This window comes from Spea bombifrons, chromosome 3, assembly GCF_027358695.1.
Source record: "Spea bombifrons isolate aSpeBom1 chromosome 3, aSpeBom1.2.pri, whole genome shotgun sequence".
Lineage (NCBI taxonomy): Eukaryota > Metazoa > Chordata > Amphibia > Anura > Pelobatidae > Spea > Spea bombifrons.
The window spans coordinates 20630801-20651585 of NC_071089.1; the positions used below are offsets into that span (position 1 = coordinate 20630801).

Consider the following 20785-nt stretch of genomic DNA (forward strand, 5'->3'; position numbering starts at 1 on the left):
TTTTATTATTTTTACAATAAATTAAATGATACAATAAAAATAATGGAATCTAAAGAAAACAGCCATTGTTATGAAGGGAACAACATTTTCAAAAACAGGTCACGAAGGGGTTAAACAAACATGGTAAAAAAAAAAAAAAACACGAAATAACGTACGGTAAGCTGGGTACTAGTCAATGTGGTGACTAGCAAGATCCTATTTCACTATGCTTGTTACAGCGCTTGCCACTTCCTTGCTGCAGGAAAAGCTCTGTGGTGTTGAGCCTTCATTAAAAGGTTGATGAGTCGAAAACCACGGTTCTTCTTCCAACTCCCACTTCATTTAATAAATCCAGTAGCTTTAACTCCATAGGCACATACAATTCCAGGAGAACGTATAAGAATGAATTTATAAAACAGCCAACACTAAGGAATGATGGAGTCCATCGCATACATCCAGTACGTAGAACTCATTACTTATTGTTTATTGCTTTGTCGAGATCAGTTTAGTGTTTTAGGATATTGTATGTACATTTCTAGAGATGTTCTATTCATCCTTTGGAAATGTGAATAACGGTGATTACTGTTACTATTTAACATTTCTGTTGCCCTGTGTGTATACATAAAGTGTTATGAATAGGACTAGTTACAAAGTTTGCACACGCAAAAAAAGATACATATTTTAGTTCCCATTTTTACATACCTATTAATGACTAATTACTGAATAAGTATGAAGAGCGCTAAGAGAAGAAAGTTTATTAATACAGCGAGGGGATTAGGTCAGGCATAAGACCATCCTGAAAATTACATAAGGCCAAGAACCGAGCACGAAGAAGACCAAGAAGTGATTGTGGTCTTCACAGCAGGAAAGCATGGGCAGGCTGCACGATCCAATGACCTCTTATCTGCCATGAGTTTCTTACTATTTTCTACAGGTGAGATACCTTCTATTTCCTAAGCAGTATGTTCCATATGGCATGTGAAGAGACAGTAATACAAGCTGGAAGCGTGCTGCTATTCTTGTGAGGATTGTGTGAAGGTGCACACAAGATTCACTGTTCATAATCATGATGCATGACTGTACATACACACAGTCAGCCATATGTTTGGCTAAAACAAAGAATGGAATAAACTGAACCACGGTGACACACAACCATTAACCACTAACACGTCTGTGGGAGTAACAGTCCTGGAGCCACCTGCTGTTCAGAGATGGCCTTCAACAATGGTTTTAGCAGGAATGGACCTAAGACTAGAAAATTTTGTAAAATTTCATTTTCTATATTTCTTTAACAACCAAGAACACAATTCCCACTCCAAAAAACTTCCTAAATGTCATTTTAGGTCTTCTACTTTCTTGACATGAGTTCTGTGGATGAACAGATCATCCCGGGCTCATGAGCCTAACCCAAGCCTTGGTTCAGTGAGCTCACATGAGTTAGGCTGGACCTGCTCACAACATAAGGAAAGCTATACATGGTCTGCTTGTTAAGACCAAAATGCTGAGGGCTTTGAGCCAGCTTTAGGCTGAACATAGTGGCATCATATCCATGCCATTGGCGCACAAAAAATTGCAGTTGGCAGTTGTTTGTGCCAGGAAGCCCCCAAAATTTCCATAAATGTACAACTATTATTAATGTTATGTAACTCCACCTATCGAAGCATGATTTAAAGGTTTAATTTATATTAAATTCAATATGATCAGTCCCTTTCTACATATCTACCCATAAAGGTGAACAGCAGAGAAATGTAAAGTGTCAACACATCACAGTTTCCGTTGGCTGGGAAGACACGTCATGATGATATCACTGTTGTTAAAGTAAAGTAATATGATGTTTAACATTCAGTTGTAATTGCCCCATTGCTACAGCCGGGGGATTTGTACTCTAAACACCTCGTGCCTCCTACTCCTCCTCTCACCGTGACTGGCCCGGCTTATCCCCGGACCTGCCCGGCAGCTGCCACGTTTCAGTGGTGACGTCAGCCTAACTAACCAAATCCGCTAGAGGGAGCCGGAGATACCTTCCAGGAACCAGGACAAGGAGCGGGGCGTGGCTCGAAAGCCGGGGTGGGTGAGAGCCCTTACCACGCATGCTCACCTCACCCATGGTGTAATGGGAAATGTAGTCTATGCTTAACGTGCTACCTATGCTCGTCAACGGTTGGCTCGGGCGCCGGCGGACTACATTTCCCAGAGAGCAACGGGCGGCCGGCCTCCTGTCGGCAGTGCGAAGTCTTCCTGAGTTGGAGGATTCGCTATTTCCTGGTTTCGTCCGGCAGCCATTTTGGGGTTACAGAGAGCTGGTCCTGTGGTGACTCTGTTGGTTTTGGGGGGTTCATCCCGGGTGTGTGGGGGGACTTAGGACTTATAATTATATATTTTACTTTACTCTTTGTAGATATTTTTGTTAATTTTTAATCTGCCCCCTCGCTCTCTGTGACCCGGGTTTTGCTCGCCAAGCGTCGGGTCTCCTGTGTTTTGTGTGTGTGTTTCTGCAGAAGCGGCTGGGAGATCAGTGACATGTCCAGTATGAATCCCGAGTAGTGAGTATCCGCAACGTTTATCGGTGTCTGTCTTCTGCTTCGGCCTGTTATTGAGAGGAGGTGACATATTGGGGAGGGAGAGGACATACTGCACTAATTCCACTCCTAGGCCTCTATTTCTCTCCTTTCATGATGCTTATTTTTCTCGTTTTCCGTAAGATTCTTTTCTACGTCTGTGAAGAGACCCTTAAGCCTTTATTTTTTAATGTTCCATGATTCGCATTTCTAGATTTTCCTTCATTTCATGACCAGGACACGTCATACATATTCTTATGAGGCAATCTATTAATTAGACCACCTGTGGGGTAACAGCATATGGTGTATGATGCTCTCTGATGATCTGTGTCTATAGAGCCTATTATGACAACTGAGAGGCAGATCTTGCCGGTGTTTGGTCACTTGTGAATATTCTGTTGAATATATTAATTATTTTTCGGTTTTAGCTCATGTGGGGGAGAGGAGGGTAATCTGACACGATGACGGTTGGAAGTAGTTAAATTAATTAGGGGTGGAGGAGTGCGCCTGGAGTAGGGAACCAGCTAAATCATGAAAGAAGGAATGATACATCAGACCCGGACATCCTTTCTAGAACTGCCCTGTTACAAAATCATGAATGGGCTGGGAGGTGTCACTATGAAATGGCTCGTTGGATAGGTGTATCTGCTGATCCGGCAATCGGGCAAGTTTAATGGCAGGCTGAAACCGTAAGGATTGGTGATAATTATTGTGTTCCAGATTAGTGACGGCAAAACTCTGATAACACTCTAAAGATTACCCCTTAAACTGCTGAAGTACGTTTCACGCTAAGGCCACATCACCTATATTATTGTCACCAACCCGAGTCGTTTAACCCATTTGTCCACTTATCTGCTAGTAGAACTTCCCCTTCGAAAGATAAGGGGAGGAGCAGAGTTCTTTTTAACGGTTGAATAATTGATCTTTTTGGTGTTTAAAGGGCATTCTGTATAGAACCTAGAGATCCGTGGCAGCACAAAGAGACCTTCTCTGCTGGTACCTTCTTCCCTGTATCACACAGAGAATTATAGGATCTCAGCTGTCACTGTGGACTCTGCCCCTTCATATGTAATGGTTTATAAAACCCTATATAGAAACAGAAAGCAAACCTTTGGGCCTAAATTTACCGGAAATAAATTCTGTCTAAATATGTGTGTATATGTGTAATATATATGTATATGTGTAATAAATATATATATATATATATATATATATATATATATATTAGTGTGTGCGTGAGATGGTCTACTCTACAGCATCGCTGCGTCTTTTCATCGGTTTACTGCTAGGAACGTGGCATACGCAGGATTAGAACTGCTTTCATCAGGAAGGATAACCCCTGTGAATGAGTTCTTAGCCGGCCTTCGTTTTAGCAGCGAGTCATGTGTATGTCACATGGTTCTTGCAAAACAGATATTTCTGCAGATTTGGCAATCTTCTGGCAGCGGATACTGTGAACGCTTCCTTTATCAAATTACTTAAGCGCTCCTTTTGCAAGTGTTTGCTCCATTCTCTGTCTATTATATTAAGAAGCACCGGTTTTCTTTTAGGCAGCAGCGGTTCCCCACGGATTCCAGCATTCAGCAGTTTTAGTAGCTTATGGATCAAGGGTCAGTTTAGTTCACTATTCCACTGTAGCCTGCTTTTCAGAGTGATTAAAACCTCCCCATATTACCATCCCGAGAGCCTAATTCAGTAATGGTCTTATATTTCCCCTGCAGCCACCCATCAAAGTATCCAGGGGGGATGCTTTTTTCTAAATAGTGCCTCATTAATGATGTACCTGCATTTCATGACACTTAAATATCATTAAGAGTGTTCCAAAGAACATTCTTTAATGCAGGTAGGGAGCATTGTATTTTATGATAGTTAATACCCGGGGAAATAACCAGCCCGCATCCTTGTTGATAGAGCTTCTTCTATGTTGAGATCGGAGTATGAGTGGTGGGATCACATGAACCTTTGCATAATCTTCTTAGATCGTGATGAACAGGTAGCTCTTAGTTGTGGAATTACGCTTCCCATAATACTTGGCAAGTATCCTAAAAGAAAACAATGCACCAGTTGTGATGTTTTTGAAGGAGAGTATATTTCTTGGGAACCCTGCAGCTCGACTATGATGTTGCATTTAAATCATGGCTGCCTGATTAATGTATTTTTTAAGCAGCCACAATGAAGGGAGGTTATCGGATGGTAACTTAGATTGGCTGTCTTTGTGCTGTGGGAATGCATTAGGGCTCGTGTAAGTGGAACATCAAACATGTAATGCGTGCTTTACTTGGACAGGGAGTCTGGCTTTTTCTTTAGCTATTTGTAGATGAGGCATTTCTCCAGGATGCTGCTGTACAGCCCTGCAGCGGGAACATCCTTCAACAGGAAGCTTAAGTGCTGCTGCCGCTCGGCAGTCATGCATTGCTTCCTGCTGGGGCATGGCCTAGACTGGCTCTGTCTACACTTCTTCTACCCACCATTCTCTGTTGGCATTAACGTCACTTCGCATTTCTCTTTGTGTTTTCTCTCGTATTTCTGAACGTTTTGTTCTCCTGGGAATCTGTTTACATGTAATTACAGTGGCTCTAGTTCAGCTATAGGCACCTATTTAACCCACTTTAACTGCATCATGGAGCTGTCTTTTCGTATTGGATGTTTTTATTTGTACCTTATTAATTAGCGTTCGCTCGGGCCCTGGATTTCAGTACACGTCAATGAAACAGTTCCAAGGCGAGCATTTAATCTAGGCCTTGACACACTTATGTAAAAATTAGGTGCCTTGGCAGCTGCCTTGATATAGCTAGCGAATATAAAATGACACAACATTGGGAGCCAGATCAAAAAATGTAGGCTTTTGGGATTATTTTTAAAAACAATTTAAGATTTTTTTTTTTTACATTTTTGAAACCGTAGGTGTGATGGTAAAAAAAGAACAGATCCATGTAGATTATCTTAATACATATCTATCGCAGCATCAACCATCAATACCTCTTGGCAGAAAATATTGCATGCCCTTTTGTGATTTAATGGTTACCTGTATTTTGTATTCTGTTTGTCTATTCATATCATTAACAGATTTGCATGAAATATGCATATTTGTCGCATATCACACATTAGGTTATTCTGTGTTGCCTAGCCTATAGATCCGACGCCCAGTGTCTATACCCTTTCCTGTGGTTTTAGTGAACTCCTTGACTGCACCATTGTGCGGCTCTTTGTTTCTTTATCCAGTGAGCAAATAGTTAAAGCGAAGCCGCGAGTTCCTATAACCACAGGCTCATTGTTAACGCAGTGCCAGAAGGTGCATTGTGGTAAGTACCCTTGCCTTTGAATGCTGTGGGGCAGACCGGCCTGTTGCCTAGCATTTCTCTTCTGAGCCTCGGCTGCTGTTTTCAAGCTAAGACATAAAAAATGCAAAGTGGCTCTTTTATGGAAAGGGTTGGGGCTGTTGGTTATAGGGATGGTTTACATCACAAACATGGAAGTGGAGTGAATGATGGATGAAGGGACGTGCAACATGTTTCCCTATCCTGTTCAGTCTACTGACTGATGTTTTGTATTTTCTTCAAATTATAATGTTAATAATCTGTTATTTTAGAATAAAAAAAGATTTAACTACTTAGAGGCACACTCTGTTTATCATATGCACTTTAATGGCATGTAATAGCTGCTTGCCGTGCAGTAGATGTGTTCAGGCAAATATATCTCCTTCTGTTGGGTATTTTTTGGCTTTCCTGCCACTCATTGGTTGCCTCACGTTGTCAATCAGTGATAAGAATTGTCAGACCATGGAGGAGTGCAGCTCAGGTAAATGTGTTTTATGGTTCCTTTTGGATTAATGTATATTAACATACCTTAATATGCATTATTCTTTAGGGGGGGTGTCAGGTACATTAGATCCCATGGTGTCCAGGAAAGGAAAAAATATGCAGCTTGGCTCCTCTGTGTCCATTCCCATTATATTCCAATGGATATTCAGTACCATTTGTGTTATCTGGGTTATTCTTTGTAGTATTCCATATATATCTTGCAGTGATGCTCGGGGAGTAAAACGAAAATGCATTTAGGTATTTTGCTTGTGTGGTTCTACTTTTAATTTTTCACCAGGAACACTGGGCTATATAAAGAAGTAATTCCTCTGTCTATGGTGATTGAGCGCCCTTCAGTACTTTACCCCATAATATGTATTTAGTCTATAGCCCTTATACATTATTCACACCAGTTGCCACTCGGCCGCTACGGAGAATGCAAAATATTAGATAATCAAGATGGAAATGGCATTACCTCCTATTCTGTGACAGGACGAGTTGGGCCTTGGTACATTATTACATGAAATGCATTGCTTGCTCTTCCCCATCCCTTCTTTGTTAGCATCATTAGGAACCTGGTCATTCCAAGCCTGATGCGGACACGCAAGCGCATTTCCAATACCATTGCCATGGACGTTCCACATCTTAATTATGGATGTAAAAAGCAGCAGCTGTAAAGCAGAGGGCAAACTAACCAGCGTGTCGGGCTGCTGTAGCTGGAAGACCACACAGATGGTAGAATGGTTTGAAAGCTCAATTGTAGCTGCACAATTTGCCGTATTCTCACATCAACCTCTATGGTTGAAGTGATTATGTAGCGTAATTAGAATAATCTCATAACATCAGTGTGTCGGATATTTGGAACATTTCCATCGTGTTTGGTAAATGTGGAGGAATTTCAAAATGACACCCCTGTTTTTGGCAGATTCGGTTTGTTAAGCGGTCTGCCAGATATGTTTGGCAAGGTTATGTTCTTATAATACAGAGCCCTGGGCGAAACTTTCAAGGACAGGCATGCTTTGCCATCCTATTCATTGCCTCTCATGGCCCACAGGACGTTAGCGTAAGAAACTGTAGACCATATAAAAGCAAGACTGTTTGATGTGTAGCAGTTATACTGTCTCATGTTATCGATGTGTTCACGGGGTCATGTGGTGGTGATGAAGTCTTTTATGGGCCACATCCTTTATCTTTTTTAGCTGTAGAGCTTTGCCTGTTCTCAGTTGCCTGGGTGTAGAAATAAGTACCTGACCCCAGTGCGAATACACATAGAAATAACAGATGGTAACAACAACAGGGGCTTCTTTTAATTGTTGGCAGCTGATTTGAGTTTCATTTAAATAATGAAGACGTTGGTGAAGGTCCATTTTACTTGGCTCCTGTTCCACCGGAACCCAGGAATGTCAAAGCGTGTCGCGTGTTTCAGAGTAGCTAATGCCAGTGATGGTTTAAGATGTACTGTATGGTCAAATGTATTGGGGCACCTGACCATTGCATCAACAGTGAGTTTGATGACATCACATTCTAAATACATAGATAATATGTAGTTGGTCGCCCCTTTCAGAGCATCCACTCTTGGGAAAGCTTTTCACAAACTTTTGGGGTGTTTCTGTGGGAATTTTAGCCCATTCATCCTGTAGATCATTCTTGAGGTCAGGTACTGATGTTGGATGAGAAGCATGGCTCTCAGTCTCCGTTCCATGGTTACATGGAAAGCCTGTCCTGCTTGATATTCTAGTTTAGAACTTGTTTTTGTGTTTTGGGTTTTTTTTGGGGTGGGGCAAGTGTAGGGGACATGGTTCAATATATTATGTTCGTGCTACATCAGGATTTTTATATTTAAAATATAGTTCATTACCTTTGATTGCATGGATGAAAATGTATTTACACATTTAATATTTTTAATGCAGTTTTATTTCACAATGGTTATTACCGTGCAAATATCCAGATTTTTAGCCAGTTGTGACTGAACAGGTTACAGCGTTTAACCCCTGAATTTTTCGCCAGACTTTGATATGCATCTCGCGTGTGCTTTCCTGGAACACGCGTTGAGAGATTAGCTCATAAAATATTACAAAATGGCTTAAACCGGTGCTGTTCAAACATTAGCAGCCTAACCTGTCTAGCAAGCATCTAGAAAAAGAAACCACCTGAAATTGCCCGCATCTTATATTCCTAATGCCTTAATATTTAAATAATTTTGTAAAAGGTAAAATATATATATTTGTAAAATTTGACACCTACTAGTGCTCCCCTTTATGCCCTAGAGTAGAGCCATTCATTGTCTAAAGGAAAGGATGGATCACCTTAATTCTTTTCTTGTAAAGAAAGGAGTCAGGTGTGTATCACCGGCTGCTTTGGGCTCGTCTTATGTTGGCTATCTTGTCCTCACAAAGAGTTTGGAAGCTGTTGCCCCCCAGGCAGGGCAATAAGAAAAGTCTTTGTGTTTCTCAGCACTTTGCTTCAGTTATAAAGGCAGCCCCCTCTAATCGGTGTGCTTTTCTAGTTCAGTTTAATGTGCCTTCCCGTATACCCGTCATCTGTCACACCATAGATGGGTTTGTCTTTAAGGTACGCTTCCACTGATGTAGTACACGGATAATGTTAATTCAGTCTCACTGCATCATCTTAACGCTTATTTTGCTTGGTAGTTCTTTCCTAGACAGTTAAACGGGACGTTATAAAATGTTTTTTGCTTACCGAGTGCAGGAGAGATAAGTGGATTGGTCCTTTTGCTCGAAGGGACTGTGTTAATGGCTAGGGCAGCTATGGGCATAAGTGAAATAAAAGGGGTGAACTTCTGACATTGGATTTATAGAAATGGAGACGAAATTGGGATGTCTTTGATATCCCCGTTTTTCCATCTATGCCCCCATTTTGTACATGCAAACATATCTAATCTGTTTTCTTCAACCTTAAAAAAAGATGACCCAAGATTACCCAGGATGCTCCCACTGCATATTTGTTACGGTTTTTATATTGTCGGTTATACTACTGCGCAGGTTAGAAAATTCTTTAATTGGAAGATGCAGGAATTTAACCGCATGGTACATTCCGAGTGCCCCCAGCCCCCACCCAAGTAATTAACAATGGCTTTGGGCATGTGCCTAGTCCGTGTACCTGCTAAACATGCCTGGCTGGTTCTTAAATTCCTCAAACATTTCTAAGTCACAGTAATGTTTTTTTTTATACAGTATGACCCTATCTGTAAAAAACATAATATCCCTAATTAAAAGTTTGCAGATTATGTGTAAAGACAAACTTCAATGCTTTAAAGCTGTCATCACCATGGTAACAAGTGCATTGTTCTGTCAGTTTCTACCGAGCCCTCCTTTCAATGGTGTTAAACCTGCTTAAATTTTCTCATTGCTTGATCCAGCTATAGAGGGGTTAAATCAAAAGCAGTGTATTCCCAGATACTTATTGGGCCCCCTTGATAGCCGGCACAGCTCTGGTGCTCATCTCGTGGTGAACCTGTGAGCGGTTGCTGGCGGTGTAATGAATGTGAGGGTTGTTGCTGTTGTGCACAAGTGTTCATTCTTCCACCCCTAGTAGTGAATAGTATGAGCTGGCAAGAGTTCAATAATCTGTTTTGGAGTCGGTTTAATAGAGTGAGAATAGTCTGTGATCACTGGGCATTTATGGGGTATCAGGCAAGTGACATCAAGTTGCCCCTTATATAGTAACATATTCCCAATGCTGATTGCTCACTTTTCCATTATGATCATAGAAGGTTACTAATGTTATGATATAATAATATAATACAATATTCTATATAGTCGTGGTTGGCGGAGGGTTCTCCTTCTGCCCACTTATACAAAATAGCAAGTGTGTATCTCAAAAATAGCAATTAAAGCATGTTTTACTTTAATATTATAAAAGCTATCAGATGGGCATACAATGTGCATGCAGTGTCTATAAAGCTCAAAGTTAGGGTTAGACCCCCTATACAATTCACTAATGTATATGAGCTTTTTCACCCCATGGCAGATTCTTAAAATATCTGAAATTGCAGAGATGTTTTCCATCTGAAGAAGAGCGAAGGTTGTTTCCTGAGGATCAGTAAAGGGAACAGAAGAAAGTAAAATAAACAAACGCAGAATTTTAGCTTTACAAATGTGTTCTCTTACTGAAGGGTTTCAGGGATGTTATTAGCACCTGTCTACAGAAAAGAACACTAATTTGTATTGAGTAGTTTAAAGAGATGACCTGTATCCATGCGTGGAGTGTTTTAGTCTGTGCTTCAATGAGTGTAGAGCAAAATATTTGGACTGGAATACCATGAAATCCACCAAGGTGGATTTTCATGCTTTGACTCCATTGATATTGTATTGTCAGCTTCTCTACGCTGCTACGCCGATGACTTAATAACTCAACTAAAAAGCAGCTTGGGATCAAAGTATCTTGTTCTATGCAGTTTTTGGTAATTTCACTAGCAAAGTACTTTGATCAAGGTGTATTGTGAATATATATAACGTAAACTCCAGGCCTTCCGTAATGAAGTGTATACGGTTACTAATTCATCATCTTCGCCATTTCTGCTACCGAGTGCAGTTGCGTAATATTTGCCCATCCTCACGGTAACGCCTTGGGTTATTCCCTTCAGCTCTCAATGCATTAAATGTAGAGAATGTGGAAGAGTAACGGCAACAAGTTAAATGTTCTACTCATCACGTGAATATGTTACAGCAGTTCATCCAGGAATGCAGATGTGCAAAGTGTAGAGTTCAAACCCATAGAGCGTTAAAATCAACCTGTCGCCAAAAAAAGCATAGAACAAGACTATATATGCAGCTTTTGTAGTAATTGTCCCACTCCTCCCGAAAAGACCTTTCTGTCTTGGACCTTATATCTGTCGGTTTAAAAATATCTTAAAACTCCCAAAATAACGGACTATCCAAAAAAAGGGTAATTCTAAGAGCAGTAACAAGCCTGGGTGCGAGGATGACTAGATTAAATCCTTTGTTAGAGAAATTGATTTTATTTCTACTCCCTCCCCCGCACCTTTTTATTGAGGTATGCTACCGCCTAAATTCCAACTGAAAACCTCCTATGGAGGGTTCTCTTTATTAAATGCACAGATAAGGAGTGTCAGCTTCCACTGAGGTGGCTTTAATGTCCACGCGTCAAGGGTTTGATGTCCCTCATGACAGGCCGATAACCCTAGGTGTTGCTGCACTTTTGTGCGGTTAGGTTTAAATAGAAACGCCTTCTGGTCCTACATGAATGAAACCCTGGAGGCTCAAGGTTCTCAAGGGTCATGGCAGCACCTGGTTTAAGCAGTGATGGTACAAATAGGGTCATTTGTAAACTGACAGAAACTTGAAAGAATTCATACACACCGCTGTAATTACCAGATCTAAAACAGGATTTGTCGAGCTATGTTGTATGTGTAAGACATGCTTGACATTTCTTAACTCTCCTCACTCATTAAACGATGTGGTATCCATTAAGGTCTAACAGGGGAATCTCGCTGGGTTTTGAGTTTCATAATGTATTATATCAGAAGCATAAACGTTCGTAAAGCCAAACTCCCTCTTTAGAGAGTTATTACAGATTTACACATTTTCAATAAAACGTATAATTTGAGTCAGTATTTATCTGGTTTTATACCAGCTGTTTTAGGTTCTTAATCACTTGACCTCCATGACATTATATGTAAGAAATACGACATTGTGACGGTCTATCTGAAATGTGTGTTTCTTTTCAAGCATATGACCCAAGCCTGATACTCCGGAGAATATAAATGAGTTAAGTCGGAAAGGGTCCTCAGGCTTTGTCTTTGCCGCAGTGGTGTTCTCTCTGTAGGTGACGAGACTTTGTGGTCATGGTAACTTTGTCCTACCTCATTATTTGAGCCCAGTGCTTGGGGCAGATCACCGTCAGAAAGCTTCACGCCTGACACGGCTGTTTGTTTGCCGTCCAGAAAAAGCTTGATGGTTCCTAGTCCCAGAAAATCCAAGAATCTCTCCACCTCCCACCGCGACTTTATTTATAATTTTGCTCTCTTGTGTTGCTGTTAATTGAGTTCCGAGGACGTTCTGCATTCCAGAGGGCTGTGCCCACTTACAAACTACAAACCTTTAAATCTAATTTCCAATATTATGCTTCTCTTACAGTTCAGGGTCCTTCAAAGGGGCTTAAACTGGCCACAGTAATAAATCCAGAAGCAGTATGGTGGGCGTATGTGCCTTGGTTTAAGAACTGTATGTGTAATATTTATTTATATATATATATATATATATATATATATATATATATATATATATATATATATATATATATATATATATATATATATATTGGAAGTAAGCAGTATCCTAAGATATGTGAACCTTATGTTATGAATAACCCAATTTTGTCATCTTGTGTTGGGGTCCATCTGCTGTGAAAGGAGGGCTTGATAGTGAGCTGTCGGTAGCTTGGCTTTGTAGTAGTAAAGCATCAGCTCTAAATCAAATGTTGATGTTAGATGTTGGGTGTGGAGGTTGTGACCTCCTGGAAACGGCAGTGGAAACTCTACCATGTGATTGCAGTTCTGTAGGCCAGGTCTGACCGGTTGTTATGTGTTTCCTTGCTAATGGGTTCCCTTTTTCTTTTTACAGTGACTATTTATTCAAATTGCTTCTGATTGGCGACTCTGGTGTGGGGAAATCTTGCCTTCTGCTTAGGTTTGCAGTAAGTATTTTTTTCTGCTGTTTTTTTTTTTCTTTAGAAAGGTTTGATCACTGCTTCTGCAGGCAAACATAACTATTTTGCTTGCATACTAGATGTTTTTTTAAAAGTGTATTTTTATTAAATCAGTTTTTCATTGCATTTTCATTAAATATTTTGGGTTGCTAAAATTACACACAGTATCAGAATTTAAAAATGGAGGTACAAACGTCACACAAACATTTCCTACGTAACACATGCTGCTAAAACAATCCGTTATGTGTAAGTCGCATCTAATGGGCAGCGAGGGGTGATCAGCAACTGGAGGAACCAAGCATATACCCGATTGAGACGTTATATTCCCTTTTTTAAATTTCTTCTGTGCAAGAAACTGGAAAAAACAGCAGTGCAGAATATTAACCCCTTCACGACAGAGCCCATACATGTATGGGCTCACAATGCATTGTCCTTAATGGGTTTCAGTACAGCCTGTTGTCCTTAAGGGGTTAAAGTGTGTTTCAATACATATAGATGTGTACAATTATAACTTTTTGGTGTTTTTTTATTATCGACAGTGCAGTAGACTGCAGTTTTTTCAGCCACTAATGGTAAGGGGAGTAAGGTTTCTACACAGGAAGGTAATCTGGATCCTATTATGTTCCAGTAGATCAGGTGCTGGTTTTCCTTGAATAATTTAAAGGGCACAATGAAAATTCAGGGAACAATATAGTTCATCTGCTGTTTTGCTTTTCACTTTACCAAGGTGTGTGTGTTTTTCTTTATTCCAGATTTGTAATTCTAAAAATATGTAACTCATTTTAAATCAGTATAATCAGTATGAGTAGGTTAATATGCATTCTCGAAAACAAAAATCTTTTAGAAGAAACTGCAGCGCAATTCCCATTCCAGGCAAGAATAAAACTTACCTACCATTTATTTCACATCACTGAGCAATGTTCTGTCCATTAGATAAATGCAGAATCTGACTATATTTCTCTTGGAGTTGTTATAGTTTGGATGGATCTAGAAGCATAGAGGTAGTCGGCACGTGCTTACGGTGCTAAATTGTACACACACGAAGGCTGTTTAAGAACCAGCAGTTTAAACTACTTGGGTCACTCAAGTGACGCCTTCCATGTGTAGGCTGCGCAGCAGTGTTACCCACAAAGTGTAGTTCTCGGGGGGGGGGGTCTTCAGTCAATGGCTTTCTAAGCAGTCCTGTCCGTGTCTTTGGACATGTTAAGTCCGCTGGTTAGCATACTGGCAATCATTCCGACTCCTATCGTGTGTTGTAAATATGTCACGTCGGTTTGCTGCAGTTTGAGTTTGCGGCGCACTGTAAAGCGTTGTATATAAATGCATGCTTTATATACAACAATGAGGGAACATAATTTGGTTTAACGATCAGGGAGGTGGTTGATTAGCATATGTATATATCACAATGCATTCTATAAAGTAGCCGATGGCACCCAGGGAAATAGTATTTGGATCATCAAAACCATTCATTTAGTGTTCAGCGTCAGTTTGTCACAGGAACTTTTTGCTCCATAAGTGAACCTGCACGTTCTTCCGGTGTGATAGTTGGTTGCCAGACCTGATGAAATTTACGTTATATGAGTTAATCATGACGCCATGTCCCATCTTATCTCAGGCAACCTTTAGCTTCATTAGTCACCATGTTTAGCCCCATTGACCATTAATCACACATCCACTGACACGGAAGCTTAACAAATAAACCTTACCTGTTCTCTGACCTTTTCTTAGCCAACACCCTCTGGTGGAAGAGCCAACTAAATCATGCACAACACTCACATTTCTCACTGCTATGTTAGCCGTAAATGTACATGGTATACCCGGTTTACAGAAAACCCAAGTCCCAGTACAAAAGTTAGTGAGATTGTAAGATCGCGAGTGGGACCCTCGTAAGCCCACCATTCTTGCCAGGAAAGTACCGTAAGGCTCGATGGCAAGCTCATGGGCTGGTTCTCAGCTCCTGTTGTGTCTTATGTGTTAATGTATACTTGGTCTGTATGTGTTAACTGCCCCATTTAAATTACAAAGTGCTGAGCAATCTGTAATAATAATTGTGTACATTTAAAATGTGGCTAAATGACACTAATGGCAGCACAATACAGACCAGATACCAGAAACCGCAAGGAGGCAATCTTCCGTTTGCTCGAGGAGCTGAACCTTCTTGTACTCTTTACTGACACCTGGTGCATGCATTATTATTACTAGACGTTAAACTAGGTGTCTCTGGTTAAGTTTAAGGGAATCTGAATTTAAACTTTATTGCCTTTGCATTTGTAATAGATTAATTACATTTCGCTCTTAAATATTTTATATACTCCTCCGGCCCTGAAAGGTTTTTCTTTTTTTCTTCAATTCAGTGGATATTGTGTCTTACAAGCATGTTACAAAAATGCTAATCTGTCTATAAATCAGAATTAGAGCCTTCCGATCAGCTGTGAAATCAGATGTCTCTCCTAATAGAAAATAACCTCGGACCTGCTGCTACTGTTTTTAATTTGTGCTAAAAGGCATTTTGTTTGCATGCATATCAGATATCATTTATAGTTTGCGGTTGGTTTACTCGCTGTAGATTATTGGTTGAATTGCATGTTATAATGTACGATCTCGCTTTATTGGGTATGCATTAAGAATAGGGCTGCAACAACGAATCGATAATCGTTGTCAACAAACTTCATTATCGATTAGTTGAATCGATTTGATTGAATATAAGATGATATAAGAAGACAAGCAAAGGCTCTGAAAATACCCTTCATCTTGTGATCCGACCTCAAATAGAGGTCGGATAATAACACTAAGATCCAGATCCCCCGCAGCACTGCAGGGGACCCAGATCCTCCTCTCAGGCAGCCGGCGGGTATCTGTGCGATGCATGCAGACATCCTCCGTAACTGTCCACTTCTGCCAAGGCTTCTATGATGGAGCCACCAGCGTCGCATGACCTTCCATTGCTCAGTCATAGAAGCTCCAGCGAAAGTGCCGGCCAGCAGCAGAGGTTTGTCTGTGCGGATCACACAGACGTTCACCGGCTGCCTCTATTAGACACCAAGGAACCTGGATTTTAAATACCTAGGTGTATTTGTAATAAACTCATACTTTACTACATTCACACAGTGATATTTAGAGGTTTATTTCAGATTATTTCTCGGGCGTGGTGTCGGTAAAAATATGTATTATGGTCTTTACAAATGTAATAACGTGCTATACCTGCATTCCTTTTCCCCCTAGGATGACACATACACGGAAAGTTACATCAGTACAATTGGTGTGGATTTTAAAATCAGGACTATAGAATTAGATGGAAAGACAATTAAACTTCAAATAGTAAGTAACTGTGAAGATGTCTCTCTACACTGCTGCTGTGAGTGTTTTTCTGCCATATTAAACAAAATTAATTACATTTAAAGGAAACCATCTGCTATCTACACTGCCTGCAGGGGCTGCAATAAATCTGCATTAACAGGGCACAGGTGCACAGGCCGTGCGGCCCCCTAATTCATGTCTGGATTCTGAAGCCTTACACCGCTTTGGAAGAGTAAAACTTAATGAGCTTTATAGCACTGGTTGAAAAAAAAGATTGGTTATGGTGGAGTTTTACTGCTACTATAGTGGAGGTGAAGGCCCTGAGACATGATTAAATAATGCATCTTGGGAAAATTGGCCAGTATAAAATAAAGAAAATGTAGTGATTAAAAATCAGTCTGTATAGTACCATGCTGTCAGCAGAAGAGGAATTTGGGAATAACTATTTTTGGGGACTTAAAGGTATTTGTATTTGATTGACAGGGACACACAAATCCAGCAATACTTCTGTTCCCTTCACTTCATTAAAACACATTCAATATACATGATTGGTGAATTGGGATTAATGTTTAGCTTCATGATTGGGATTTTGTCAAAGCCTAGTGTAGCATGTAACGGTTGATATGTCTCTGGATGAACTTTGTATATAACAAGAGTAACCAATCTAAATATTCTCAAGCACGTCGTAAGAACATTCTGTAGATAACTTGTTCATGACACAGAGTAACCATTTTATAGCCAACAGTGAAATGCCCCATCTGCACTGCTTACGCTTTTATTTTATCTTTTTATAAACAGTGGGACACGGCTGGCCAGGAAAGATTCCGAACCATCACATCCAGTTACTACAGAGGAGCTCACGGCATCATAGTTGTTTATGATGTTACAGACCAGGTAACTTCTGTTTAATTTTATGTATTCTGTATTTTCATAAATCCAGGTATCTTGTACCTTAGGAGAATATTGAGGTCTTTGCTTCCTTAGGTTGAGCACCACATTTCATGAAACCTGTAAACAATATAGGCCTTAGACCATCTATGCTTTTCATAGCTTTTTGAAGCCGGAAACACGTTCTTACAGTTTGACTGTAGATTTTATACTAGGCGATTGCTTGAAATCTGAGAAAATCCAACCTTTTTTTACATTCTTTTCTGCTGTGAAGAACAGCTTCCTGCCTGAAAATTAGGCATAGCAAGGTCTACACACATCTTGAAATGTCAAGCCCTGTCGGGGTATGGGACATGTTCCTTAAGGGATACTGGGATAACCTGTCACATGTTATTGCAAATTACACTTTTACTTGTAGCCTTAAAGGAGCAGTCCGGTCAGTTTGAGTAAACTTTCATTGCTTTCTGTCATCCTGTAGGAATCGTTCAACAACGTAAAGCAGTGGCTTCAGGAGATAGACCGTTATGCAAGTGAAAATGTGAACAAGTTGTTGGTAGGAAACAAGTGTGATCTGACTACAAAGAAAGTAGTGGATTATACAACAGCAAAGGTGAGTTGTGATATCAGATGTTCGCACTACCCATTTTATCCTCGCTCATCTTGCATTTGTTTTAACCGCTAAGGATTGGGATATGATAGAAAGGGCCAGTTGGTGGGGGTCTCACAACCCCAACATATCAAAGCATTGATATACTTAGTAATATTTCACAGCAAAGTATACGTAAACTATTAATAGATTCAATGCTTGTCTACATCTTTGTAACGTATCTTGTTATAAGTTAGTTTTATTGTTGCCATTGCGTAACAGTGGTTTTATAGTGCTTGTGGGGACCCCCAAACCCTGTTGACCAGAGATCTTTTCTCATTCAGGAGTTTGCAGACTCTCTTGGGATCCCGTTTTTGGAGACAAGTGCAAAGAATGCAACAAACGTAGAGCAGGCCTTCATGACAATGGCTGCCGAGATCAAAAAGCGAATGGGACCTGGGGCTACAGCTGGCGGTGCAGAGAAGTCCAACGTCAAAATCCAGAGCACTCCAGTCAAGCAGTCCAGCGGAGGTTGCTGCTAAAGCCCCTATTCACCCATTTCCTCACAGCAGTGAAATCTCAATCTGAACCTAAGTGACAAAACAAAATTGCCTGAATTGTACTGTATGTAGCCGCACTACAACAGAATCTTACCGTCTCCCCAAAGGTCAGCGATTGTAAATGCTCAATACTGACTTTTTTTTTTATGCCCTTGACTCAAGACAGCTAACTTCATTTTCAGAACTGTTTTAAACCTTCCCTGCTCCCCTCCTGTGTGCCGGTTTCTCAATAACGTGTGTAACCTCTGTTGCTTTACTAATACCAGATTGTCATCCCCGTGGTTAAGATACATATTCCCGCCCAACGGCACCTCATTTTTGATGCTTGGCATGTTTAGGTGTCAGGTTTAGTCTTCTGAAGATGAAGTTCAGCCATTTTGTATCAAACAGCACAACGAGTGTCTGTCAGTTTCCATGCATCAATAAAGTTTAGTGAGATGTTCTATGTAAGATCTGATTTTGCTAGTTCTTTCTTGTAGAGTTCCAAATGGAAAGATTACACTATCTGATTGGCTCTTCTGTTGCCGTAGGAGCCTCCGACACATTGCTCTGCGATAAGCTGTCGGCTCCTCTGACGACACAAGTGTGATTAGTTTCTTCATACTCTGCATATAATTTGTGGCTGCAGAACATTGTAATTTGTTGCACACCATGTAACAAATAACTGAAGAAATGTTTAATAAATATTGTACTTATTGGAAGTAATATCAAACTGTATGGTGATAAGTATTGTCTTAATTTGTCTAGTAAAGGAGACATGAAGGTATCTAGTATTTCTGCCTCTTCGGCCAAGACGGCGCCCTTATGTAATTGAAGTTTGCATGACGGGTATGCAAACGGAAAACTAACAAGTGCTTAACTAACCCAATCAAACGCAACCACTATAGTGCTTCTCAATGTCTAATCAGCAAAAGTTTCAAATAGTTCATTGTAAAAGATAAATATATTAGTTTAAATGTACAGTGTTTGCCCCCCCCTTTTAATCCTAAAACGTACCCTTTCTATTGGTTTTAATGATTCTGCAGGTGTAGAGCAGTGCAAGTGTGACGGTGATGTGATTTTGCCATTAAGGTTATGCTGTTTCATTCTTTTCATTAATCATGGTTACTTTTACTATACGGCGTCCGCCCACCACCTTTATGCCAGTCCTGAGCCTGACGTGGTATATGTACAGACCAGTGTGTGATAAAACAAGTTATAAAAACAAAATAGTGAGCTTGCATATAAAAATCACTGTAATAAAAACAAAAAAAACAAAAGGCGATTCCTGTAATTAACGGTGGTTTAAAAGACAGAAAAGCAAACTCCTGTCTGATGTATATAGCGTTTAACCCATATGTGGATGGCGTATAATTATGCTAACTTATGCTTATTATACAGGTTGGAAATTGGAAACCCATGTGTTTGTCTAAATGCAAATAAAACATCTTAACACTGAACATGTAGTCAGAAGTCATAATGACAAGCAGACTAGCCTGGTCCACGCAGTGTTAAATTACCCCATAATTTGCTGCTGTGTTCATCAGCCTAGTGATATCACATCGGGGTTTCTTCGAGCTATGTTTGTGTGTTTTGGGTTTTTTTTTTTGCCATGCTGCCCTACTGAGTGTTTGCTTTGCCATCTGTTACCAAGAAGCAGCTGGCCGAGACTGATGAAGGCCGATAATCTAACAACTGCCGGCGTGTCGTGTTTCTTAACATTATACTGTAGCTTTGGTCTAACCCCATTGACCTTCTACTGCAAATAGGGCGAGGTTGGCCCTTTGTAATGCCTAGTGTAAATCAATGAGTTCTTGAGCTGGCTCACTGAACTATGCGTTGTAATTGGGCCGCCTCAAGCCTTCGTGCGAGAGAAGCTAGCCTTGGAAGAACCTCCATAGTTCAGATGATCGTTTGTAACTACAACTCTACGACCAAATGCTGTATGTTGTGCAGATGGATCCTACTGAAAATGCCATTGTGTAAACACTAGGGGACTATGACAGTAAAAGTCATCAAAGCTTTATCCAGAGGCTCAAACTCTGCTGTAGGACATCGTTTCCAGTTGTCTTTTTTTAACACGTTTCCTCATAAGATCTCAACAAACCCTCCACTGTTAACAAAACCTAAGACATGAATGCACACAAGATCACGTGACTTTCAGAATGTATGTTCTAGACCATTTGAATATGCCTCGTGTAGCTGAAAGGAGTGACTGTAATGTTAAATCAGATGATTATGCACTCTTTACCACCAAATGCTGGATGATTTCAAGCCATTTCACTTTGTACTTTTGTACTTCACTACTGCTTTTCCACATTTCCTATTAATAACCTGATCACCTTGCATACGCACGGATATTGTTGCTACATAACCTAGTCCAGCACACAACTGTTTGTTTTACGTTACCTCAGTGTTTTACATGTGATGGTACGTGTGTGCGCTCTT

The 20785-nt window shown here is 40.3% G+C and overlaps 1 protein-coding gene across 1 annotated transcript; it reads left to right on the top strand.

The window, feature by feature from the left end:
• The first annotated feature begins 2228 nt into the window (after window positions 1-2228).
• Window positions 2229-19797, top strand: RAB1A (RAB1A, member RAS oncogene family). Its single transcript, XM_053461023.1, has 6 exons — window positions 2229-2522; window positions 12943-13015; window positions 16250-16345; window positions 17123-17218; window positions 17691-17822; window positions 18143-19797. Exons 1-6 carry the CDS (start codon window positions 2500-2502, stop codon window positions 18338-18340), a joined length of 618 nt encoding a protein of 205 aa, XP_053316998.1. The 5' UTR covers window positions 2229-2499; the 3' UTR covers window positions 18341-19797.
• The last annotated feature ends 988 nt before the right edge of the window (window positions 19798-20785 follow it).

Bases quoted from the DNA above. Each gene is read 5' to 3' on its own strand.
- RAB1A (XM_053461023.1), top strand. From the start codon at position 2,500: ATGTCCAGTATGAATCCCGAGTA. The intron at 13,016-16,249 runs GTAAGTATTTTT...TTTTCCCCCTAG, and splicing joins GCCTTCTGCTTAGGTTTGCA to GATGACACATACACGGAAAG. The intron at 17,823-18,142 runs GTGAGTTGTGAT...TTTCTCATTCAG, and splicing joins TGGATTATACAACAGCAAAG to GAGTTTGCAGACTCTCTTGG.